Here is a 26,408-nt window from a genome sequence, read left to right as displayed (position 1 = left end):
CCCTGGTGGGATTCACCCACCTCCAGGAAGTCCAACCTCCCCAGCATCACATGAGGCTAAACAGGATCCCACCAGCACCCTCACAATAGCATCATTTGAAAGTGGGGGGGGGGCGCATCCTCCATTGTATCCCTTCTCCCTCTGCTGTGTCGCTGGGTCCTTCCCTGGGTCCTACAGATGTGTGTCCAAAACTATGAGCATTTGCTTCAGACTTTCATAATCTTTATTTTCAACCTGCCAAGCCAGACTGGTTTTTGTTTCATTTTGTTTGTTTGTTTGTTTGTTTGTTTTGGTCCTCTCATGCCGGTCAGTGCAATGTCAGACAGATGGGTACCAAGACACATCCTAGCCTGGGTGGGGTGACACTGAGGACAGATGTGCAACCCAGAACCCAGCTTAATGGTGGAGACAAGGCTGAAATGTGACAATCAACAGAGCACACTTACAAAGGGATAGCTCAAACGGCTAGAGAGAGACCAAGCTCACCAGAAATCGGAGCCCGGTCTGCCCTGCTAGTCAGTCCCTCCTGTGGCGGGAGGCTCAGAGCCTTTCTGGGCCTTCTGTTCTTCCCACAGTGTTCCCCCAGTCTTTTTTCACAGGCTTCTTTGTAGCATTGTGAGCCAGACCACTGTCTCTGGGCGGCGTTTCCAAGCTTGAAGGAAAATTCCCTTTAAACTCCTCTTAGCCACCTGGCTTCTGAGACCCTGGCCCCACTGTGTTTTCGGGCTGTAGCCGTTTCTTCTTGTATCCTGGAGCAGGAAAATTCAGTCACGCAATTATGCAAGCTGAGAGGGTGGCCAGGCAGGGTCGGGGATGTCTTTATTTTCTATTTTTTATCTTTCACTGAGTTCCAAGTGATCTGCTAATCAGTCCAATTTCTGCGTGACCCAGAGGCTAGGGAAGATCAGGGCCAACTCTCTACTCAGTGACGAAATCAGAGCTGGGCACCCCATCTGCTTGACCCCCACCCCTGTCCATCCTGGCCCCCTCCACTGTCTCTTTGGCTCCTCTGCCCAGCACCGAGGAGCCGGGGTTGCGCAACAGCAGCAAACTTTTCCCAAAAGCCCTGCGCACCACAGAGGAAGAGAAATAAAAGAGCAGCGGGTCCAGGCTGGCATTGAGGGAGCTGAACACCACAGCCTCCACCCGCCACGGAGGGCTCTGCCGCAAGTAGAACCCCACCAAGTGGGACACATTGTAAGGTCCGAAGCACACCAGAAAATTAAGAAGCGTCACCACAGCTAGGCCTACTGCCCGGCGTCTCCTCTGAACCCCTACGTGGGGCTGCGTGAGCATGATCCACACGAAGCGCCAGTAGCAGAAGATGGTGACGGCCATGGGAACGAAGAAGAGGACCAGGCATAGCTCCAATCGCACAGGGAGCACTACATCCAGCTGTTCTTGGGTGAAGTTCTCGTAGCAAGTTATTTGGTTCCCAGTGCCCACCGGCTGCGTTGAGTTCAGGTACTGAACGATAATGACGATGGTGCAGTGGCCGAAGGACATGATCCAGGCCACCAGGGCAGCAATCACTCCATACAGGGGCCGGCGGGATAACTTGTACTGCACGGGGAAGGCCACTCCCAGGTACCGCTCCATGCTGATGCCCGCCAGCAGCCACGTGCTGCAATAGATGCTGCTGTAGAAGCCGAAGCCCGTGAGCGCGCACACGATCTTTGGCAGGTACCAGCGAAAGTTAGACGCCGCTTCTATGATCCGGAAGGGCAGCAGCAGCAACAGCAGCAAGTCGGCCAGGGTCAGATTAAGCAGGAGGATGTGCACGGGGGCAGGCTGGGGCTGGCGGACCCGGCTCACGAAGGCCCGCAGGGCCAACAAGTTGGCAGGGAGCCCAGTGAGGAAGATGAGGATGTAGGCTGTGAGGATCAAGGAGCTGTGCCAGTCGGGGGTCATTCTGGAAGATGGAAAGGGGTCAGGAATCCCCACCCCTTCACTCACAGCCTGCAGAGCCTCCTTCCTCTGGTTCAGACGGCTCACATCCTCTTTGCTTCCCAGGCCAAAGCTGTCTGCGCCTCACCACCGCTTGCCAAAGCCACCTGCCAGAACTGCCCAGAGCAATTATTGACTTAGCCTTGGGCGGGATATTAAGCCGCAGTTATTACGTTTGCCATCCTGTGTCTCTGGGGGAGACCAATTCCGACTTCCCACGGGAATTCCCCCTCTGCTTTCCCGGCCCTTTTCCTATTCAGCGTCACAGATAATAGGAAGTGGCTATAGTCAGGTCCCTTTCTCACAGCTGCCTGTGGCTGGGAGCCAAAGCCTTGTGGCGAAGCCTGGTGGGAGAAGAAGACTGGCATAGAAACTGGGAAAGGGCAGGAGGTGTGCCTTGGTATGAAAAAAAGAAACTTCCAGAAGGCATGACCTGCCAACCCTGGGCTGGCTCTCCTTGGCTGCAGGTGCCCACCCCACCCCACCTCCAGCACCTTACCTCCTTGGGCCAACTTCAGGGTCTCTTTCATCCAGTTCTCCTCTGCACCGGTGCTGTGGGTCCTACTAAAAAGGGGGGAGCTAGGGTAGCCAGGGAGGAAGACTGAGCCAGCCCCTTGCTTTGTGGTCTGCTCTACCCAAATTTCAGACACATAACCACAGAAGCCCAGAGAGCACAAGTGTCTCAAGAGCCCAGTGCTTTAGCTGGATACAGAACTCCACCTCTACCCAGGTGACTCTGTTCCCACTGGGGGGGTAACCCTTGCTAACTCAGTCTCTCCCTCGTTCCTTCTTCATTCCCAGGTCCCAGGTTCCTCACCGCCCCCCTCCCCGTGCGCGTGCGCGCACACACACACACACACACACACACACACACACACACACACCTGGGTCATTACTTTCTAGTTCCCACAGACATCCTCCAGCCTCTTCCTCACCCCACAGCGGCTCCTCAAATGCAAGCCCCAGCTCCTCGCCACCCCGAGCGCACACCGTAAACTGGCTTGCCTTGCCTGGCTGCCAGATAGAGGGCTCCTCGTGGGGTTCTTGGGCAAGAGGCCAGCGGACTTTTAGCATTTGCTGCAGCCCTAACTAAAAAGGACAGGGGAGTCAAAAAGTATAAGGAACCTGGTTGGTGGGAACTGTTACACCAGCATGGGTCACATGGCCACAGAGAGGCAGGTCAGTAATTGAGCAGTATTTCCTCTCAAACCCAAAAGGGGTGGGGGTGGGGGCTGCGACTCTGCCCTCTCCCTGGAGATCTGATCTAGCCTGACTTCCACAGATTTTTCTGTTCCTACTTCCTGGCTTCCCCCTCCTCGCCCTCGTCCCCACCATCCCCCACCCCCATCCGCGGCAGGTCCTCTTCTATATCCTGACCGGTATCGTCTGTAGATGTCTAGAAGGTCAATTTTGTTCTCAGAACGGGGCCCCCGGCTCCTCCTGATTCTTCAGTCTTGTAACTTGCTTGTGCTCTCCCGCTGTCCACCCCAGCGAGTTTCCTTTGGCCTCGAAGCTGAGACAGACAGGCTTTTCCTAGCTTGTGTCTCGTGGTGGATAGAGCCAGGCAGCTGTGGGCGGCAGTCCAAGTCTCTGCACTGGGAGCTCTGGGTCAGATCAAGTTTTATGAACTTTCCTTTCCTTCTGCAAATGAGCCTGGGAATCCTAACAGCACAGGACATCCCGGGCGATCCATGGTTCCTTGCCTCAAGCCTGTCAGACAGCCTCTAGAGGGTGAGAGCCGGGTGCCCAGGCTTGGAATCTCAGCTACTCTGCAGGCCTGAGGAAGAAGGATAGACCCAAGGCCAACCTGGGCTACAGATGATGGACAGTAAGGCTCACTCAAGATCAGGTGTCCCTGCGGCCACTCTCAGAAGAGTGGCCTCTACAATATCCCTTCTTCATCCGTCTACTCATCTTCCCCCTCCCCCCCCCTTTCCTCTCTTCTGTCCTGCTTAGTTAGCTTCAAGTCAGACGATCTAACAAGTCTTTCAGAGGGTTCAAGAGGTAGCTCTGTGGTTACTCGGTTCAGTTCCTAGCACCTTCATGGTGGCTCACACTGTCTATTAACTCCAAATTCAGGAGATCTGACGCCCTCTTATGGCCTCCATGGACACTGCACACACATGCTATATATACATACATATAGACAAAACACTTACACACATTAAAAAAGAAAGTCCTCTGGGATCTAAGCCATTTGAATGTTTAGCCACATCCTCAGATCCTCACTAATATGATCTAGGCAGGGGCTCTACCACTGAGTCAGACCCCCCAGCCCCTCACTGGGGGATTCTAGGCAGGTGCTCTACCACTGAGCTATACACCCACAGCCCCTAACCGCCCTCAGGCCAGGAAGCAGGAACAAGATGTGTGTGTGTGTGTGTGTGTGTGTGTGTGTGTGTGTGTGTGTGTGTGTGAGAGAGAGTCAGGTAAAATTTCCAAAGGCCTTCCCCTAGTAACCTACTTAATACCAGCCAGGCCTGACCTTCTAAAGTCTCTGTAGTCTTCAAAATAATCCTTAGCTAGCTGGGGCCTGAGCATTCCAAACAGGAGCCTGGAGGGGACATTTCCCATCCAAACCACAGTACAGGGGAGCTAAGGAAGAGATACACTGTTGCCTCTGTTACTCGCTCTAAGTGTTGTTTGGCGTTAATGGTTTTCTAATGGGGTCTCATTGACTTGCCTGGAGGAGCCGGCAGTCTCTTGTTCTCTGCCTGTCCCCTCATGCCTCCCTCTGGTGGTACTATGCCACCTACAGCAAGGCATCACTTCTCAGGCTCATGGAATTTACTTACAAAGGAACTCCTGAGCCCCTTGCTACATGCTGAGCAGAGTGGAGGGGACAGCCACAAGGCCCTCTGGGAGTCTTTCCTGGCATTGGCTGGATGTGCTTCAAGTCAAGTTCCAAAAGCAGTTTCTAGTTTTGCCTCAGAGACACAAATTAGATCCCATCACTGTGTGGGGCAGCACCCTAGCCGCTGTAATTGGGCACAACTGGAGCACAGCACCCCTTGTTTCACAGGATAGGAACCTGATGGACCACGATAGTTGTGGTACAGCAGCCGGGAGCTCTGAAGTCAAAGAGTAGCCCCCCACATAGCAAGGGGTGGCAGGAGCCCAGAGCCACAGAGACAGGCGTCACAGAAGCAGAGGGGTGACCTGAGGGGGTCAGGGATGTTGCCCTGGGTTGGGGGTCTCCAGATGCATCGGGAAGGAGGAATGAGGCATTATGGTACACACCTGTACTCCCAGAGTTCAGAGCCAGCTTGGGCTACATCACAAGACCCTGTCTCTTGAATCAGATGGTTCCAAAGTTCCTTGACAAATCTTAGGACAAACCTTGTTTTCATAGTCCATCCAAAATGAAGCTGGAGCTCCGGCCATCAGGCCTGTGTTCCCGGGATATTCCACGTGTCATGTTTCCTGTCCCTCATCTCTCCCCCTTCCCTGGCTACCTCTTTTACTGTCACTGTCTACATGATAAAGCTCCCAAGGGTTCTGAAGAGTGGCTTCAAGTGCTGCCCGCCTGACTGAATCAACTAATTTCTTCGTTTGCTTAGTCTCGTGTAGACGGATCCTTCCCATGTGACCAGGAACCTTGCTAGCCTCTCGCCACCCAGTATCCATGGGTCTCCGTGTGGACGGCTGTGTTTAGGGCAGGGCAAGCAGTCTAATTATCTGGAACCTGCCTCCATTCCTGCTCACACACCATGCTCTATGCCTTGATGCTGCTAGCCTGTCAGATGTCCCAGAATGATGCCCCAGGGCATTGATACTTCTCTGAATTGAGGTGTCTTACTTAGAGTTTCTATTGACATGCTAAAATACCATGACTAGAAGCAAGTTGGGGAGAAAAGGGTTGTTGCTGGAGTTTCTTTCTATCCGGGTCTCACAGCCGATTAGCCCCAAATAAACAGACAGATGCTATATTAATTATAAAACTGTTGGCCGATGGCTTCATGCTGGCTAACTCTTTCTTAATTATTAACCCATTTCTATCAATCTATGTGTTGCTATGAGGCTGTGGCTCACCCACAATCTGGCATGTTGCTCCTTTAGCAGCATGGTATCTCTTTGCAGCCTCTCTCTGCCTCTCTCCCCAGCATTCTCCTGGGCTTGTCCCACATATCTCCCTGCCTCTACTGGACAATCAGTGTTTTATTCATCAACCAAAAAGAGAAACATATATACAGAAGGACATCTCCCATTAAAGGGTTTATTTCATCTCACATTTCCAGGTCCTTCACTGCGGGAAGTCAGGTCTGGAAGGCAAGGCAGGAACCTTGAGACAGGAACAAAGCAGAAACCATGGAGGAACGCCGCTTACTGGCTTTTCCCACAGCTTGCTCAGTAGGCTTAATTACAGCACCCACCAGGACTTAATTACACCAGGACTACCAGAGATGACACCACCCACGGTGGGTGAGGCACTCCCACATCAATGAGAAAATACATTATAGATTTGCCCACAGGTCGATCTGATAGAGGCATTGTCTCATTTTCCAAATGAATCTAGCTTGTGTCAAGTTAACATAAACACAGAGGGCTTTTGGCAGTCCATCCAACAGAAGTTCAAAGGGCACTTGTCACAAACATGAACAGCCATCAGCGAGGTCCTCCCTGCCATCCCTCAAACCCATTTCATATGGCATGTTGACTCTCCTAGCTCAGTGGCTCAGGTGCCGGGATTATGAGCATGTACCATCACACCTGGCATCCTGTGGCCTTCCTCAGAGGTGCCCAGCTTTCTCAGGACATTGCCAGCTACAACTCTTACTGGTGTTCTCAGAAATTCACATTCTGGTTAATTTTCTTTTCTTTTTTTTATTCTTTCCTTCCTTTCTGTCTTCCTTTTGGTTGTTTGTGGAATATTCCTTTACACTGCGTGAATATATATTACTGTGACTGGTTTAATGAAGAAGCTGGATGACCAATAGCTGGACAGATAGAGGTTAGGCAGGACAAAAAGAGAGCTCAGAGAAACAGAGGAAGGGACACGGAATCCTGAGAGATGCAGAGAGAAGCAAGATGGGCATGTTGTACTGAGAAAAAGTACTGAGCCATGTGACAGAGTGTAGATAAGAAATACGGGTTAATTTAAAACGTAAGAGTTAGCTAGTAATGAGCCTAAGCTATTGGCTGAGCATTTATAATTAGCAATGGGTCTCTGTGGTTGTTTGAGGGAGGCTGGTGGGACAGAACTGACCTGCAGTAGACAGAAAGCTTTGCTAACATTCTTCTGTTTTGTTTTAGTTGTTTGAGACAGGGTCTCTCTATCTAGGCCTGCCTGTCCTGGAACTGGCTCTGTAGACCAGTCTGGCCTGGAATTCACATAGATCTGCCTGCCTCCACCTCCCAAATACTGGAATTAAAGGCATGGCACTTTATTTTTCAAAGCAGGGAGGAGTTGCTGTGTATCAAAAGATGAGCCTGCACTTAAGTTGTGTGACACTATTCCCGGGGAGGTGTGAACAGATGCCAATTCACCCCAAATAGGGAATGGATGAGAGATCAAAGAGTTTCAAAGTCGTGACTTAGGAATGTGGGTAAGGAGCTACTTACAGGGGCAGAATTGACTCAAAGATACCTGCATCACCAAAGCCCACCCCAGCGTGCATGACAGCTCGTAAGTGCTGGAAACCTGGAGTTCACTGCCCACATGCAGGCAGCTCAACAGGTTGGAGAGCGCCATTTCTGCTGACTCAGTAGCTTGGCTGGTATCTCAGTCACTGTTCTATGGCTGTGAAAATATACCACGGCCACGGCAAGGCTCATAAAGCATTTAATTGGGGCTGGCTTACGGTTTCAGAGGCTTGGTCCATTGTCATAATGGTGGGAAGCAAGGCACAAGGAGACATGGTACTGGAGAGGTAGCCGAGAATGACATCCTTATCCACAAACAGAGAAAGACCGGGCCTGACTTCCGAACCATCCAAGCCCACCCCCAGGGACACACACTTCCTCCAACAAAGACACACCTGCTACAACAAGGCCACACCTCCTAAACCTTCTCAAATAGTGCTACTCCCTGACGACTAAGCATTCAGACACATGAGCCTATGGGGTCTGTTTCCATCAGACCACCACAGCTGGTCCTGGCTTCTTCCAGGATGTTTGGTCTGAGCCTCTCCCAAGCAGTTCAGTTTATCTCAGGGCCTTCTTTGCAGCCTGGCTTGTGTAAGAATGACTCTCAAGCAAGTGGTCTAGACTGCTTACGTGCTCTTATGGAGGGAAGAGCCCAATGAATCCGGTCAGTTTCAGGGACTTCCTGAAGCTATTTTGTGCCATTTACTTTCAGTCTTAAGGAGCTTCTCTGCCTTGTTTAACCCCTTTAGAATGTCATATTGTTTCACTTCCTGGTAAGCATCCTGTCCTAAAATATCCTGGTTTTCACCCTTCCCTTTCACATCCTCTGTCTTAAGACGTTTCCCTCCAAAGTTGAAGGTTTTAATGTTGGAGGAAACCACTCCACAACTTCTAATCCTCCCATCTCTACTTCTTAGCTATTGGGGTTGCAGATGTGTGTCAGCATGCCAAGGGTATATGATGCTGGGGATAGAACCCGGGGCTTCCTGCCTGCTAGGTGAGCTCTCTACCAACTGAACCACATGCAGGCCCTGAGCCCTCTTCCAGCTTCTCTTCCATCTGTGTTCCAGGTAAGCACCACCCTCTGCTCCCCAGATGTCCCCTATTTTGCCATCAGCTCCCTTCTTTGTCAGTCAGGGTTGATGTAGCCACTGGGGAGGCAAGATACCAGGGCATACCTCATGATGATACACAGATAATTAAAAAAAAGAGAGAGCTAGCCAGTAATAAGCCCAAGCCATTGGCCAAACAATTATAAATATATATTAAGTCTCTGAGTGGTTATCTTATAAGCAGCTATGGGACCTGGTGAGTAGAAAGAAACCAGTTCAGGGGGACCAGAAGGAACCCATAAAAGTTTCCAACTACACCAGTCTGAGCAGGAGAAAGGCCCCTAGTTTTGCATCACCTGGTATTCCAAGGGCAGCAGGTACATTTCAGACAATCTGAGGCAATTGACTCTCAATCCCAGGAAGCCCAGACATTCCTGAAAAAGGCTGAGCCACTGGCTCTGCATAGACAGTTTGGAGAATCAGGCTCAGTTTCCCCAACTTCCTATCTCACCCAGTGTGTCAGGCTTTTCCCAGCCACCTCTGGTCTCCACTGTGTCTGAGAGAGGCAGGGAGCCAGATCAGAGCCATGACAGATTTCTAATGGCCGCTGCCAGGGACCAGGCCTTAGATTCAGTTTACTGGAACTGGCTGGAGCTCAGCAGGCAGTTCTCAGGAAAGCCACAAGCCAGGGGCAACCAATCAGAGGGTGCCCCACAAGCTTGTGCAAGTTCAAGAGAACTAAAGATAGCTTCTCCCACCCTGTAGCTGAAAAACCTCTAACCACTGAGCTGCCAGCCAATCCTACAGCAACTTGTAAGCTGCTTAAAGCCACCAATCAGTCCCCAGCCTAATCTTTGCTCCCTGGAATTCCCCTAACCTGGTTTAAAATGGGGGGGGGCTGGGCCTCTCAGGTCGTTATCCTATGCCACCCCAACTTGTTGGAATTATAATAAGCTGCTCTTGCTTATTACATGTGTGACTGGTGGTGTTTTATGGGACCTCTCACAGACCCTAACAGTGTCCTCTATGAGCTTTGGGAACTAATGCCAGCCCTAGCTTTCTCAGATTTCTCTGAAAGCCCTTTAAATAATTCAGCCGAGGGAAAGGAGAAACCCAGCCCAGACTGGCCTTGAACTCCATGTCCCTGAGGACCATGCTCCACCATGCCTCGCTCCCTGACAGTTTGGAACAACTCCTTTTTGATGCCTTCATGTTCCACTGTCCAAATTCTCCTCTTCTTGGGAAAGGTCTAATAATGTCTTTCTAGATTCATCTACAGGTTCTTTGTGTATCTTGAAAAACTGTTATTTATGTGTAAGGGTATTTATGTCTGCAATATCTGTGAGAGATCGGTGAAGGGACTCTCTCCCACTCTAGCACATGGCTCAGGCAGGCCTTGCCCTTCTCCCCACTCCCTCCGCCTTGATAAAAACCCCTAGATTACATTCCTAAAGCTGGCCGCCAAGCTCTCTTCCCTTATTCGGCCACATCCTCCTCCTGAGGCTGACGACCAAGGTCCAGCTATCAAAGTATTGAAGTTCAGCAATCAAAAGTCCCCTTTGGCTCACCGAACTAACATGCCCAATTGAAATTAAACATCGCATCCTAACATGGGGTTTCCTCTTTTACCTTTATAAACCACCATTTTCCTATGTGCCACATCTGTCTCTATCCAGAGGCAGTCCTTTGTCCCCTGGGACAAGCACCTTGTCCCTTCCCCTTCTCCCTCATTTTCTGTCTCCTGTCCTTCTCTCTATCTTTGGCCTCTGTCCCACTGGGGAATAAATCTCCTTTGTGCTTGGTCTTGGGGGGTCCTGAGCCAAGACCAATTGAAGGAGACCCCTCCCCACAGCGGGGGGGTTTTCTCCAGACCCCCCTCTCCCCACAGCGGGGGGTTCTCTCCAGACCCCCCTCCCCCACAGCGGGGTTCTCTCCAGACCCCCCTCCCCACAGCGGGGGGTTCTCTCCAGACCCCCCTCCCCACAGCGGGGTTCTCTCCAGACCCCCCCTCCCCACAGCGGGGTTCTCTCCAGACCCCCCTCCCCACAGCGGGGGGTTCTCTCCAGACCCCCCCTCCCCCCACAGCGGGGTTCTCTCCAGACCCCCCTCCCCACAGCGGGGGGTTCTCTCCAGACCCCCCTCCCCACAGCGGGGTTCTCTCCAGACCCCCCTCCCCACAGCGGGGTTCTCTCCAGACCCCCCTCCCCACAGCGGGGGGTTCTCTCCAGACCCCCCTCCCCACAGCGGGGGTTCTCTCCAGACCCCCCTCCCCACAGCGGGGTTCTCTCCAGACCCCCCTCCCCACAGCAGGGGGTTCTCTCCAGACCCCCCCTCCCCACAGCGGGGGGGGGGGTTCTCTCCAGACCCTGGATCAGGCACAAACCACACCCAAGCACCTGTTTTCCAGAGAAAAGTTAAAGCAGCTGCTTCCTGAATCAGGCAGAAAACAGCAGCAAATGGCCTTGCAGGTGTCATTCTTAAGAAGAGAACAAGGGGAGGTCTGTGTCCGGATGGGCTTGGATGCTATGGCATATTTTGATTGGGCAAGTTAACTAGGTGAACCAAAGGGGGCTTTTGATTGCTGGACTTTCAATACCTTGCTGGCAGCTTTAGGAACGCAGTCTAATGATTTCTAGGAAGGCAGAGGGAGAAGACAAGATCTGCCAGAGCCACACACTCAAGTGGGCCAGTGTCCCCTCAATATCTATCTGTAGAGAAGGGCATCAGATCCCCTGGGGCTGGAGTGGGGCTGCCATGTGGGTACTGGGAATTGAACTGGGGTCCTTTGGAAGAGCAGTCCACGCTCTTAATCACTGAGCCATCTCTCCTTTTGATTGGCACCACACTTGTGTTCTGCCTCCATCGAATTTCTATTTTATTATTATTTTTTTTTCTATAGCTGGATTTGAATGAATGCCACAGACTACTTCCTGTCAAGAAAATATCTGGGTCAGAAGCACACACTCCCACCCCACATTCTGCCTCCTTCTCTGCCCCCTGTTGCCTATGCAGGGGGGACCACAGGCCCACAGTCGTCATAAAGGTTCTCAACTCTGGGACAGAGGTCAAGCCTCAGAAATTTCCATGACCTTTAGCTCCCTGGGTTCCCTCTGCACCCTGTCCACCACCCTGGGACAAACTTGCATTCTGTTCCTATGTTCCAAGTCTGCTCCTGTCCAGGTGGTGAGCCTGGACAAGCAGGAAGTGCAGGGGAGGTGCAGGCAGACAAGGAACAACCCAGATCGGGGTGGGGGCCGGGTTCTTACTGATTTCCAGGTCAGCCTCTCCTCCTTCCTTTTTAAACAAGCTTCTGTCCGATAAGACCGAGACACCTCCATGGCAGGCCCCGCCCTGCCCGGTGTACACATCTTCCCAGCAGGAAGCTATTCTGCAGCTTGACACCTGTGTGCCTGCCTGTGGGTTTTTCTTTACTCTCGTCATTGCTGGGACCAGAACTGCCAACTTCAAAAGTGCTCAGCCAACGAGCCATACTTCCAGCCTGCAGAGTGTTAAGGGGCGCTATTTCTTCTTACTGAGGAGTGGGGGAGGTATGTCGTAGTGCGCATGCGGAGGTCAGAGGTCAACTTGCCAGGGTCGGTTCTCTGCTGTCATTCCTGTCTGTTCAGTCCTGAACTGGGGCATCAAAATCAGGCTGCCTGGCTTGACAGCAAGTGCCTTCACCTGCTGAGTCATCTCAGCCCTAAAATGTTTACTCATAGCCTCTTCAGCTCTCCTCATTCGCTATGTGAGTCTCAGGGGTCTAACTCAGGCCATTAGTGTTGGCAGCAGGCATCTTTACCAGCTGAACTGTCTCACTCCCAGCCCTCACTCAACAGAAGGGAGTGTGATCTGGGGTCTGTATTCCCCCTATCCCATCTATTAGGGAGACTGAGGCAGGAAAGGCAAAAGTTTAAGACCAGCCTGGACAATTTAGCAAGACTCTTCCCCATGGACAGACCTCTGTAGTGGGACACTCACTTTGTCTCCTTCTGTGGCACTGACCACACCCATTGGGGAGTGGAGCCAGGGGCGGAAGTGACCTGGGGAACTAAGTCGGAGGAGGCGTGGGAGAGCCCTGCACAGGGACAGGAGGACTTCCGGAGGAATTCTTGGAAGCAGGAACCTGTTGGTGTTCACCTGTCTATGTTGTGAGTTATTTCTCCCTGAATAAACATCTGTTCAGCCTAATTGTTTATCCTGATCCTTATTAAACCACGATAAACCTCTTCCAACAAGACCACACCTCTCAAACCTTCCTCCTCGGACTGGAGACCAAGTATTCAAACCTATGAGTGCAGCTGGAGTTTCTTTCCAGCGTGGTCCCATAGCCAGTTAGCTCCAAATAAACACACAAAGTCTTACATTAATTCATAAACTGTTGGCCAATGGCTAGGGCTTCTTACTGTCTAGCTCTCTCTTAATTGTTAACCCATAACTACCAATCTATGTATTTCTACTTGGCCTTATCTTACCAGAGAATGCCTGGTGCATCCTATCTGCCTGGTGCATCCTATCTGCCTGGTCTCGGCATATCTCTCACAGCCTCCTCCTCTCTCCTTTCTCCTTCTTCTCGTGGCCCCACCTAAACTTTCTGCCTGGCTACTGGCCCATCAGTGTTTTATGCATCAACCAATAAGGGAAACATGAAGGACATCTCCTATCATATGAGCCCATGGGGACATTCCCATGCAAACCACATACAGGTTTTGGAGTCAGATCAGCTAGCCTCAAGTCCTGGTTCCCATGCTCTGAGAGTTTTGCCAGGTTGCTCAGCCTATAGTTGACCCAAAAGACTGACACTTCAGGGCTGGAAGCATGGGCCCTAGAGCCAGCATGTAGTCTGGAACAGGCCTCAGTTTCCCACCTGTAGAATGGGGATGACAATCCATTTACAAAGCAGGGTTGCTGTGAGGCCAGAAATGAGTATGCATTTGTTTGTACATACGTGTGTACATTTATGTGCACATATACTCATGAATCCAAATGTGTGTGTGTGTGTGTGCAGGCCCCACATGCGGCAAGTGTCCTTTTGTATTCCCGAGGCACTGGTTCCAAGCTTACTTCCCCTGAAGACAGCAAACTTAGATAGAAGCTCGCGTATGGATGCTCGTGTCTCCTGGAAGATGGGGCAGACCATGGTGATGCGCATCTCACAGCTACTCAGGAAGCCGAGGCAGGAGGATGGCTTGAGACCAGTCGTTCAAAGTCAGTCTGGGAAAAAGGGCATGATACTGTTGTACAGACAGACAGATGGGGGTCAGACGGACAGATGGGATATTCGGCTAGTCCCTGTCTACCCTTGGGACTGCTCGGTGCCTTGTGTCAGTCTTGAGGTGGGGCAAGGCTGGCTCTAATGGAAGGACATTTATCCTCAGGGAGAACCAAAGCTCTAGCACCTGTGCCTGCGCCAAGCACCTGTATCTCTAGTGACAGTGACCCCGTGCTAGTCCGTGACAGCTATCCCGCAGGTAAACAAGCAAAAGTAACCATGACTTGCCCTTTTTACTTTTCTTCTTTATTCCCATTTTGTTATCCAGATCCAAGTCACAGATAGGTAAGATGACAGAGCAGCCTTGGTACTGAGGTCCAGGGGCCACTGCTGTAATATATAAAATGCCCCCCTCCGGGCCAATGTGTTTGAACTTGGACCCAGCTGGTGGCGATGTCGTAGAGATAATGGAGCCTGTAGGAGGTGGGTCCTGGGAGGTGGCATGTGCCTCTGCTGTCTCCTTTCTGGTCCTCACTGTGATGGATGAGCTTTTGTCAGTGGTTCCTACAACCACGGAGCCATGGTTTCCCACCATGATGGACTGTAATTCCCTGAAACCATGGGCCGAAGTAAACCTGTCCCTCTTCAACGTGCTGCTCTTGGTGATTTGGTCAGTCATGGTGTCAAGTAAAGTCGCTAGCACAGAGTCCAGGTGCCAAATGGGAAACTGCAATGAAGGCTCTGCGTGGAATGGGGAGGTTGCTCTTCAGGCCTATGCATTGCTGCATTGTGGGGGTGTAGCATCTTACTGCTCCACTCAGCGATGACTTAGACAGAGCCGTGCTCATTGGAGCATGGGAATATCTTCACTGTCTCATCGCCCCATCGTTGCTCACTCATCACATGCATGCTGTGGAACAATCCTTTTCTACACTATGGATATGTATTACTCTCGTTTGTTAATAAAAAGCTGATTGGCCAGGCTGGGAGAGCCAGACTAGGAAAATGCTGGGAAGAGGAAAGGTGGAGTCAGGGGGTCACCAGCACATGCAGAGAAGCAAGATGAAAAAAGGTACCGAACCACAGGGCAAAGCATAAATAGAATTATGGGTTAGTTTAGTGTAAGAACTAGCTAGTAACAAGCCTGAGCTATAGACCAAGCATTTATAAATAATATCAAGCCTCTGAGCAGTAATTTGGAAGCAGCTACTGAGTCAGGAATCGAGCAAGTGATTGGGACAGGAAACATCCGTTTATATGTGCTACCAAACAGAGCCTACCCAGGAAAATGCTGCTAATGTCCATTTACAGAGGCATTGGGCCTTTTTCTGCAAGAGGAACCATTCTGAGTACTGGAGACATGAGTGAGCAAGACAGGCCTTGAGCGAGGGGACAAATAGATAAAAAGGATAGCAAAAAGAACTCTCTGGTGGGGCTGGGAAGGGGTGCTCAAGTGGGAGGGGAGGGGGCATGTCTGGCAAAGTGTCCAGGTCCTGTGGGAACAGGCTCTCCTGCATTGGGGAGCAAGAAGGGGCCGGTAAGGCTGAGCCAAGGGACCGGACTGGCTGCTCAACCTCCAGAGCTGGAGGGAATGCAGAAAAGCAATCTGGAGAGTGCTGATCCCTTTGAAGAGTTGTCTGTCCTCCATGACAGCTGGTTTTATCCTCTTTCCTGGTGTTCATGTGTCGTGATTGACAGGCTGTAGCAGCCAATCAGAATCCACAGCTCTGTCTGATGTCCTGCTAGCAGAAGTCCCACCCAGCTTTGCTGCTTTCTTCAGCACCCAGCAGCGACAGATAGGCCAGGAACTGAGAGCAAGTTTGTCATCCAAGCACTCAGGGAACGGAGGCAGGAGAGTCAGGAGTTCTAGGCCTGTCCAAGCTTCCTGAAGGGGAGAGAGGGAGGGAAGGAGAGGACAAAGGAAACGAAGGAAGGAGGAAGGACGCCTGGTCTCCGAGAGCTAGAGGGTGCAGGCTGCACACAGCCATGCTGCTCCCAGAGGCCCCTAAGCAGAGCCTCCACACAGCCGCTCCGCCTTCAGCTTGTGATGCCACCAGCGATCTGATCTAAACAGCAGGATTTCCAGGCTCCACACACCAGCCTCCCCAGGTCCTCACTTCCAACATCACTGCCCTCTCCATGATACAGACATGGCTACCTCAGCCCTCCAGATGCTTGGGTGACAATCCCAATAGATACCTTCACTCTTCACTTGATCTAACAGTGACCCCATCAGTGACCTAAGAATCACCCCATCAGTGACCTAAGAGTGATCCTATCAATGGCTCCATCAATGACCCCACCAGTGACCCCACCAGGGACCTATCAATGACCCCATCAGTGACCTAAGAGTGATCCTATCAATGGCTTCATCAGTGACCCCACCAGTGACCTAACAGTGACCCCATCAGCTAAACCCTTCCATTCTAAGAGCCACACCCAGTGTCTGGCCGCTTGGATATACAGCCAAAGTCACTGCTAGGTCTTCACCAGCTCTCACCTAAGTCCCTTAGGGGGTTGCTATGTTGTCCCTTGCTTTATGACTTCCCCCTTTAGTCATTTCCCCGCCCAACTGCCAGAACATTCCTTTTAAAAGGCAAATTGCTGGGTGGTGGTGATGACGGCAGCGGGGCATGCCTTTAATCCCAGCACTTGGGAGGCAGAGGCAGGCGGATCTCTATGAGTTCAAGGCCAGCCTGGTCTACAGAGTGAGTTCCAGGACAGGCTCCAAAGCTACACTGAGAAATCTTGTCTCAAAAAAACAAAACAAACAAAAACAAAACCAACAACAACAACGACGACGACGATGACGACAAATAGAGCTGCGGAGGAGAGGGATAGGGAAATGTACAGGCACGACCTTCCATCAGTGCCTCCCCCCCTCCCCCCCCCCGTGTACAGGCATGACCTTCCATCAGTGCCCCGTGTACAGGCATGACCTTCCATCAGTGCCCCCCCCCCCCCCCCCCCGTGTACAGGCATGACCTTCCATCAGTGCCCCGTGTACAGGCACGACCTTCCATCAGTGCCTCCCCCCCCCCCCGTGTACAGGCATGACCTTCCATCACTGCCCCGTGTACAGGCATGACCTTCCATCAGTGCCCCTGGGGATCCCCATACTCCCCCACTAACAGGTCTATGAGTGAGGGTTTGTCTCAAGATGGGTCCTAGATGGATGGCATGAAACTGGAAATGCAACAGACGGGAGAAAGTGTCACTGCCCAGGACGGCCTCATGGAGGAGTCCACCGTGACACCAGCCAACAGGGACAGTGCATTAGCTGTGCAGTAGCAAACTACTAATGCGATAGAAACAGCTTGCCCTAAATAGAGGGCAAGAGGTCTGTCTAACTGAGCAGTCTTGGTCCAGGGTGTGGTCCTGTCCATCACAGTCTGGCTCTGCCTTTGCTACAAAGGTTTCTGACAAGCTGTTAGCACTGGGTGAAATCCTTTTGGGGGAGACAAGCCTTCCCTCTAGCCAGCAGCAAACTTCATTAAGCTTCTACCATTTTCTAAGCAAGAGACACCTACAAAAATTCCAATTCCTTTGGGTGCCAGGGACCCCTCACCCCCATCTCCCACTCTTTACCCCCCACCCATCCTCCCACCCTCTATTCCTCACCCCCATACCCATTTTAGGCTTACCCCAACTCCCCACCCCTTACCCCCATCCCACCATCCCCCATCCCCCCGTCCTTGAATCCACAGAGATCCTCCTGCGTCTGCTTCCTGAGTGCTAGGATTAAAGGTATGTGCCACCAAAGAACCAGGCTGCCTCCCTCTTAGGCTTAAAAGCCATCTTATAGTAAAGACAAACTAGGTTCATTCCTGTTGATGATTAAACCTCTGTTTCTCAAGGACTGGGCTATGCCCGAGCTGTAACCTTAACTACAAATGGTCCTGCACTGCCTGTTCCAGAAATAGCAATCATGTCTTTGTCTCAGGAGGTAATTGTGACTAACTTGTTACACTTATGTTCTGTTCCTGTAACCCTGCCTGTTCTGCCTGCTATATTCTCCACTTGGAAACCCCCTACCTCTGAGTTATAAAATCCTTGGGACTTCTTTCTGGAATCCCAGCTTAGGGTGACACAGCCTGCTGGCCAGTCCAGGGTGCACCTCTAAAATAAAACGTGCTTCAACGAGACAATCATGGATTTGGTCTTTCTCCTTACAATGTTCAGATTCATCCCTACCATGCCTGGCAACACACCACACATTGTCCAGCCATGCCCTCTATCCCATGTTGTTGTATTAAATAAAAGAAATAGGTCTTAGCTGCCAACCTCACCACAGCAGCATCTCGCGCACGCTCAGTGTCAGGTAGCTTGGGAGAGCTGGCCCATGCACAGCTGTCTGGCAGCATCTCTATACTGTTTAAATCGTGTCTTGTTTTTCCAACAGCTAATGGGTTCATAACTCTCTGCACAGTGCAGACTTCCTTAGCTTATCATAGCCGGGAGGGCCTAGAGTGCTGGCTCTTAATTGCAGCAACCGAAGCCAAGTTTGGCTTATTTAGGGCCGTAATGATAAGACAGTGGGCAGCTTGGAGATTTACCAAGGAGGAAAGGAAGCTGGACAGCCAAGACCAGATGAAAAGTCATGTGACTAGCATGGTCCACTGAGGACCTCCATGCACATCTATATTGGACATGAAGCCCCAGGTCACATGCCAGGCAATTCTCCATGCTTTCTCTGTCTTGTTCCGTGAGCTTTGAATGCTGAGTTTGAATCCCTGGTTAGATAAATGAAGGTACCAGGGATACTGGTGAACAAGGTGCAACGTCATTAGCATCTCTGATGGACTCTGTTACCTGCTCAGATCCATGCCTGATGGTTCCCTAACCCTGTGACTCATGTGACCTCTGAGAACATCAGCACTGTGGTGGTTTGAGTGTGGAATGTCCTCTGTAGACTTGTATGTGTGGTGTCATTTGGGAATGCTGTAGAGTCTTTCAGAGATGGAGCCTCTCTGGAGGAAGGGTGAAGTCTCTACACCCTGATAAACCTCTCTGCCAATGCAGCAAACCCAAACAGACCAAATCAAACTGAATTAGAATAAGAAAAGCCCACATCTAATGTAGAAAACACTCCCAGATGATCTCCCCACCCAAGAGGAGACTGGCATGGGGGGGAGGGGACAGGGGAACTGAAAAACCACGTGTCTGTTTTCTGGGGGGCATTTTAAATATCCGGTGGGAGTGGTCTTGAGCATCTCTGGGGGGAGGAACCCTGTTTGGCGAGCTTCCTGGGATGGGGCAGGGTTTGGAGAAAGACATGGGGGAGGAGTTTTCCACCAGAACATTCCAGACTCTTTGGGTATATGGATGCCAGAGGCTGGGGTGAGCTGGTGAGGGACCAGCCTGCCTCTCTTTTATAGAAAAGACAAACTAGGCTCATGCCTGTTTATGATTAAACCTTTGTTTGTCAAGGATTGGGCCATGCTGCACCTGTACCCTTAACTACAAATGGTTCTGCACTGTCTGTTCCAGGAATGGTGAACATGTCTTTGTTTCATAAAGTTGTTTATAATCATCTTGCAACCCTACATTTGTTTCAAAGGTTGTGTGACCTCCCATGACCACCTTGTTACGCCCACCTTGCAACCTTGTCTTTGTTTTGAGAGGTCTTAGGACTAAGTTATTATGCTAATTTTCTGCTCCTGTAACTCCACTTATTTTGTTACCAAATCCCCATTTGGAAATCCCCTAACCCTGAGCTATAAAATCCTTGTCTTCCTCACATCCAAGGCTGATCTCTCGAACCCCATCTTAGGGGGAGGCAGCGTGTGCACATGAATAAAAGAGCTTACTTTAATGAATTGCTTGCTTTAATTAGTTTGGCCATGGTGATTTGGGTTGGTGGCCTTTCTCCTCCCATCTTTGGGGTTAACAGAGGGATACTAGGAAGCGAGTCTTGATATTTTACAACGCAGGCAGTTCCTGTGAACTCCCTCTTCTTCCTGGTTGTGGATGCAACTGGGACTTGCTGCCAGCCCCCCATAACCTGCATCCCTCCTGCCTCCTGCCTCTCCTACTGTGATAGACTGTACTCCTTCGAACCGTAAGCCACAACCAACCTTTCCTCCTTGAAGTTGTTTCTTGTCAGAAAGTTTGTCAGAGCAGCACAAAGGCAACTAACGCCCCATTTAACTGATAAAAGTAAAAGCCAGGCGACTTCCAGATCAGAGCTGTTTTTTTTTTTTTTTTTTTTTTTAAACTGCAAGAGTTGCATAGGAGACAGACATGACCGTGCACAGTTGTTGCCACCACAGCATTTGTGAGGTAGAGCAGGAAGATCTGGAGTTCTGGGCCTCCCTTGAGTACAGGAGACCCTGCCCTGTAAACACAGCATCACAGTCAGTGAGATGGCTCAGTGGGGAAGGGTGTGCTGCTTTTAGGTTCTGGTTGGTGGCATAGAGGGGACAGAAGGCAGGGTGAGGAGCAGCCATTTCCATGATTCCTTTACTGCGCCTCAATTACAAGGCTGGAGCACACAGGGTAGAAGTAGGAAGCTCTCCTCTGACCTGGGCCTGTGCACCACACACACACACACACACACACACACACACACACACACACACACACACGGTAGGGGGAGGCATGCAAGCAAGATAAAAACAACATAAGGCAAAAGAGCATAGGTAGTGTGTAACTTTTAAAGCCTTGGAACCAAGGCCCTGAATGTGCCTCCAAAGGGACTGTGGCCAATGACCCTAACAGTGTCTTAGAGGACTAACACAACCTAGACCACTCCCATTTTTTTTCAAGCTTTATTTTTATTTTCTCCTGTTATATGTATGGTGTTTTACATGTAACGTATGTTGTACCATGTACACGTAGTGCCCATGGTAGCCAGAAAAGAGTGTCAAATTCCCTGGAACTAGAGTTACAGAGGGTTGTGAGCCACCATGTAGGTGCTGGGAACTGAACCTGAGTCCTGTGCAAGAGCAGCAAGTGCTCTTAACCGCTGAGCCATCTCTGCAGCCCCTACTTCCCCTTATCGAGAGAGACCCAGGCCCCAGAAAATCCCTGATCCACAGCCCTTACATAGACCCTGAATGGTTCGGGTCCAGCACAGTGAAAGACACACATCCTGGATTTGGGACCCAAGCCAAAGGGACACTTTATCCCTAAGCCTAGAGCCAGGGAAAAACACCCTAACTCTAAGACTAGTACCTGAAGAACACTTGGCCCCCAGATTCAGGACATGTAAAAGAAATTCTCACAGGCCCCAGAATTGGAGCCAAAAAGAATCATAGAAAGAAACAGTTTGGCCCTGGAATGAGAGCTATCTCTGCCCCTGACTCAAAACTAGCCAATCCCTGAGCTAGAAAAACTGACCAATCCCAGGCTTGGAATCCCCCTGGGTTTGGAATCTCCTCAGACTGGGGATCCCTCTGGTCTGGAAACTCCCACCACTTCGTGAGAGCATCCAATTATCATCCAGAGGGCTTGGAATCCCCCTTAGACCCAGGGCAGCCAATCAGCTCAGTCCAGGCTTGAGCCATTCACAGGCCTGTAGCTAGGCTGGTTTGGAGTTCCCCAAGCCCCTCCCTCCTGCCTGCTACTATATAAACCCCCTCCCCTATGTGTTCTGGGTCTCTCCTACCCTGCTCCTGTTGCTGCTGTCATCACTGATGATGCCCCTTCATGAGGACAGAGAGACCCTAGTTAACTCATAAAGAGAGACTCTCGGTTTTTTGCATTGGAATTGGTCTCATGGTGGTGATGCGGGTTCCGGAATGCAGGCTTAGCAATCTAATGGTCAGTTTGTGTGTGTGTGGGGGGGAGAGGCAATAACTGCTAAAATGAGGTTACCAAAACCACACAGCAATTTCGTGTCCATGTCATAGTCTTAACAAGAAATAAGGAGGAAGTTCTACTGCTCGCAGTGTATTAATAACTCTAAGATTTTACTTGGTCTTTGGACAGTGAAAGGCTGGAAATGGGCTGTGGATTTAAAATGTGGGACTTTGTGTCTGGCTCAATCAGAGATAGCTCTGCAAAAGCGATGGTGAGGCCCTGGCCTAGATGCCCTGAGGTTTGCTGTTAGGGCTCTGGTGCAAGCAAGCAAGGCCTCCTTCTGCCAGTCACAAATTTCACTAGATACTGATAGAGATACTGGATGCCCAAGAGGCAAATTACGGAAGGATTCGGTTCCTCTAGAGAAACTGCTCTTGAAAACCTCCTCCCTTCTTCCCAGAAAATGTTTTCTACCTCGTGGATTATCTGCTTATTTGTTTTGTGGGGCAGGACATTTGACTCAGGGCCTTAAGCATGCTAGCTAGGCAAATACTCAGCCACTGAGCCACACCCCCCAGCCCCTCACTGGGGGATCCTACCTCTACAAAGAAGCTACCAGCAGTGTAAAACCAAAACAGGAGCCACATTGTTCTTAAGGAGCCTCATTGTTATTCATTGTTATTAAGTTTCCATACCTTACAAGAGTAACTTTCTGTTTCCTAAAACCCTGCAAGCCAAGTTTCTCAAACTGTGCTGAACCTTGTGACCCCATGATGCATGCTAAACTCTTGAACCTATAGAATTGAAATTTTGCCTTGTGAAAATGTGTCTTCCCTGACACCCTGAGGACTCCACTCCCACAGACGCACCCTTCCTTAATCTACTCCACAGACAGCCTTGAGCACCAAGGCCTCCCACTCTCTGTCCAGCGGTGCTAGGAACCAATTATCCCTACAGCTGTTTTTTTATAAACCTTAACCTTCCTTCATAAAAGGAACCTCAAAAGCCCAGGAGGAGCTTCTCTCCAAAACAACGACCTAGGGAGAGATAGTCGTCTGGCCAGTTACTGTGCCCCTCTAAATATAGCTTTCTTCATTTGTGGTAATGGTTTTTCCTCAGGTCTAACAGTAAAAGCACTGCTGGGGGGGGGGGGCCATGTTCAATGAGGTAACCCTTATCCCTGCTCAACCTCCCGGGCCATGTTTTCAGGCCCACGCACGCGTGTGTGTGCACGCACGCGCACACACAAAAATAAAAATAAACCCTAAAACACAAAAACGATTTTAAAACACTGGTGACTAAATAAATAAATACAAGTATGAACTAAACACGTGCTCACACCTGTAATCATAGCATTTGAAATGTGGAGGCAGGAGGATCGGAATTCAAGGCAATCTTTGGCTACATAGTAAGCTCCAGAGTAGCCTGGGCTACAGGAGACTCTGTCTTAAATAAATAAATAAATAAATAAATAAATAAATAAATAGGTCAGGTGTGGTGGTGCATGCCTTTGATCTCATCACTGAGGAGGTAGAGGCAGGCAGATCATTAAGTTCAAGGCCAGCCTGGGCTACATAAGTGAGACCCTGTCTCCAAAGAAATAAAACCAAAACCAACCCACCAAACAGTAACAACAAACCCCAACAGTATAAACTATACGGAAAGAAGAAAGATTTCTGAGGGAACTCAAGACTTCTAGCTGTTGTGCCTACCGGGTTTCCTCAACCTCCAAGGAAGTGACTCCCGACTGCAAAAGCAAAAGGTTTTTATTGCTAAGAACTGAACCGGCTGGGACCTCGCTCTATCAGAAGAGTAAGGCGCCCGCTTACAATTGCAAAGCGTTTTTTAAAGGGAAAGGGAGGCTTGAGACTGTTAGTCTCAGCCCATAAGGTTTCCTAGGTTACAGAGATTTCATAGAGTACACAGTTTTTACAAGGCAGGATTGTTTAGTGCACCTGCAAGGTTAGGGGGTTTTCTTTCTCTAGGACCAGCGGGCTCAGTGGCCTTGTCCTTAAGATAATGGGGGGCAGGGAGAATGTGCTCTCCAGTCAGGGAGTTATCTGTATCTATTGGCAGAAGCACTTGTTCTTTCTGGTTTTCCCTTCTTGCCATGAGTCCTGTCTCTTTTCCCTTACACTAGCATTGGTGGCAACCTCTCCATCAGCTGGGACCCCAGCCCTGGGAGGATCTGGGACTGAAAGATAACCATCTTTCTACAAACTCTTGCAAGTCAAATAAGGAAAGGGCAATTACAGGAGGAAATACAAATGACTCCCATACATTATGCAAATAGCCTCTCTCAGGGCTTCTTGTTTTTCTTTGCTGCAAATCAAACCCAGGCCTCAGTGTGAGCCCGGTCAGCACTGCACCAGCTACAACCCCAGAGCTCCACTTCACTCTTTCTCAGGGAGATTAGGACTAGAATAAGGAAGAGCAAGTGTCAGCCTGCCTGGGCTACCCTGCCAGGCTAGATCCCTGGCATTCCTGTGAGGATATTTTAGAATAAGATCGTTATCATGTAGTGAACTTGGGGAGAAGTGTTGGGTCCTGAAATTGTGCAAACAATGGGGGAGCAGACCACTGGCCTCTATTAACCAGAGGCAACTTTATTAGAGACCACCTCAGGGAAGCAAAACTCTTCTAACTGGCTAGGGCCATACAGTTACTCGGTTCTGGGGCCCGAGTGAGGGGCTTCAAGAATCACAGGGCAGAGGTACGTAGCAGGGTTTAAGCCTCTCGGGAGTGCATTCCCAGGGCTAGGGTCTACAACTCCTATGGAGTGTGCTCTTGGTATCATGATTTCCAACCTCTGATTACAGGGTGTTAGTTCAAGAATTGCATAGCCCTGGTCTGTCCTGACTGCTTTCCCTACATCTGGGGGAATATAGGGCGAGGGGTCGGGTCACTCGTTTTAAGGTCATTATCAGGCTACGGGCACACGGTTTTTCATATTCCTGGGCTCTTCAGAAGTGTTTTATAGTGTGAGGGGACCTCATCCAATCAGTTGAAGGCCTAGAGAGGACAAAAAGCTGCCCTTTGCCAGTGAGAAGGGGGTCACCAGCAGAAGACACCACGTTGCCCCTGTGGCTCCAGCCCTTGTGACCTGCTGTGACCCTTGCCAGTGTACCTGGGTATACGGTACTGTTTCTTTAGAGTCTAGAGAATCCTAACACCTGGAGTTACTAGATCTTCAGTATCAACTTTAAAATAGGCTTACTACACAGCCTCGTCTCCTGCCAGCAGGGTTACAGGGTCTCTCATCCAGTGTGGAAGGGGAGGGCCTAATTCTGCTGTAGAAAGATCAACATTTCAAATCCAGGCAGCGTTTGCAGTTGGAGAGTGTGAGGTCTCAAACCTGGAACGAACGGCTGAGGTGTCTATTTAAGATATCAAAGCAAACCTGGCCTCCAGGTTCTCCCAGTCTCCCCCCAGCCCCTACCTGTCCCAGGTATGGCTGGCTGGCTGACAAACCTCTATCCTGAGCATCTCCAGTCCAGGGACTGGGATGTCCTCCCCCCTATTGTCCTTCCCTATTCCTGTTACCGCTCCTTTCTGGTGTACCCTTGACCTTGGTCAGTGTGTGAGAGCCCAAGTTACACTTTAAGTCTTAATTACGATGCCTAAAAGATCCACGAAACAAAAATAACAGACTTGGGCTGAGGTGTGTTTACTCTTGACCCTCCAGGCCAGATAATGAATGGGAAATTGAGTCCCAGGTGTGGTTACCAAATGCTGGGAGGATTATGGGAAGAAAGTTTGTTCCTCATTCATGATAAAGAAGTCCTCTGCCATGTCCCCCTTTTCTCTGGGGTACTTAACAAAAATGTTGAAGAATAAAACTTGGGGTGTTCAGTATTCACTGGATTGCCCTCCTGACTCTACCCTGTGTCTCTGTCTCTTAGCATCTTTACCTGCTGTCTCTTAATCCTCATTTCCCCTCTGAGGTACGAACAGAGTAAATCGGCTGGATCCGTCCAAAGGCCCACGAGGATGGGTGACGTCAGCAGTTCACACAGGTAAACCAGCCACTCAGTGAAGTAAGCCAGATGCAGGGAAACAAATCCTGTGTGTTTTCTCTCATATCCCTAGCCAGAAATCTTAAAAAGGGAAGAGACAGAAGCAAAGAGAAGCAGCTTGGGAAAAGGAAGGGGACCTTCAAGAGAGGGGAGCGAGTAAGAGGGAGAAGAAGGCCTTAATGTGAGCAAAGTGTGTTAGATACAGGTTTGGAACCACCATAATGAAGCCAATTTCTTTGTACAACATGCTTAAGAGAACAAAGCTTGGGGCTGGCAAGAGGGCTCAAGGGTTAAGAGCACTGGCTGCTCTTCTAGAGGACCTGGGTCAATTCCCAGCACCCACATGGCAGCTCACAACCATCTCCAGTTCTGGAGGATCCGATGCCGCTCTTCTGGTCTCCTTGGGCAGCTGGCATGCTGGTGGTACACAGACATACCTTCAGGCAAAACAACTTTACACATAAAATAAAAATGTTTACTTAAAAAGGAAGGAAGGGAGGGAGGAAGGAAGGCACACGAGCACACACACGCACATGCACACACACACCACGCACACAGGCTTGTGTCCGCCATAACCATCTCTGTGGGTGAGAGACAAGCCTCGGAGAAGTACTGTGGGGACAGGGACTTCCTGAGATGAGAGACTGCTAAGAACACATTTGAAAAGTCGGCCGGTCTCTGCCCCACTTAACAACGGGGACACATTCTGAGAAACACAGTTAGTGGATTTCAGGGGCCTATGCACAGCACAGATGTCTAGGTCAATCTCTTCATGTGGCCTTTTGAGGCAATAAAGACACAGCTACCAGCTTGATGCTGCAAGCTTGCAATCCCAGCACCTGGGAGGCAGAGGCA

General features: G+C 50.4%; 1 protein-coding gene across 1 annotated transcript; it reads right to left on the bottom strand.

The window, feature by feature from the left end:
* Positions 1-217: 217 nt before the first annotated feature.
* Ffar2 (free fatty acid receptor 2) lies at positions 218-2,592 on the bottom strand. Its single transcript, XM_051207304.1, has 2 exons — positions 2,447-2,592; positions 218-1,912 (listed from the first exon to the last, which is right to left on the bottom strand). Exon 2 carries the CDS (start codon positions 1,909-1,911, stop codon positions 919-921), a length of 993 nt encoding a protein of 330 aa, XP_051063261.1. The 5' UTR covers position 1,912; positions 2,447-2,592; the 3' UTR covers positions 218-918.
* Between the last annotated feature and the right edge of the window lie 23,816 nt (positions 2,593-26,408).

Source organism: Phodopus roborovskii, unplaced genomic scaffold, assembly GCF_943737965.1.
Source record: "Phodopus roborovskii unplaced genomic scaffold, PHOROB, whole genome shotgun sequence".
Taxonomy (NCBI): domain Eukaryota; kingdom Metazoa; phylum Chordata; class Mammalia; order Rodentia; family Cricetidae; genus Phodopus; species Phodopus roborovskii.
Note: the sequence above shows the minus strand (reverse complement) of the source record. Positions and strands in the feature narration are given on the sequence as shown.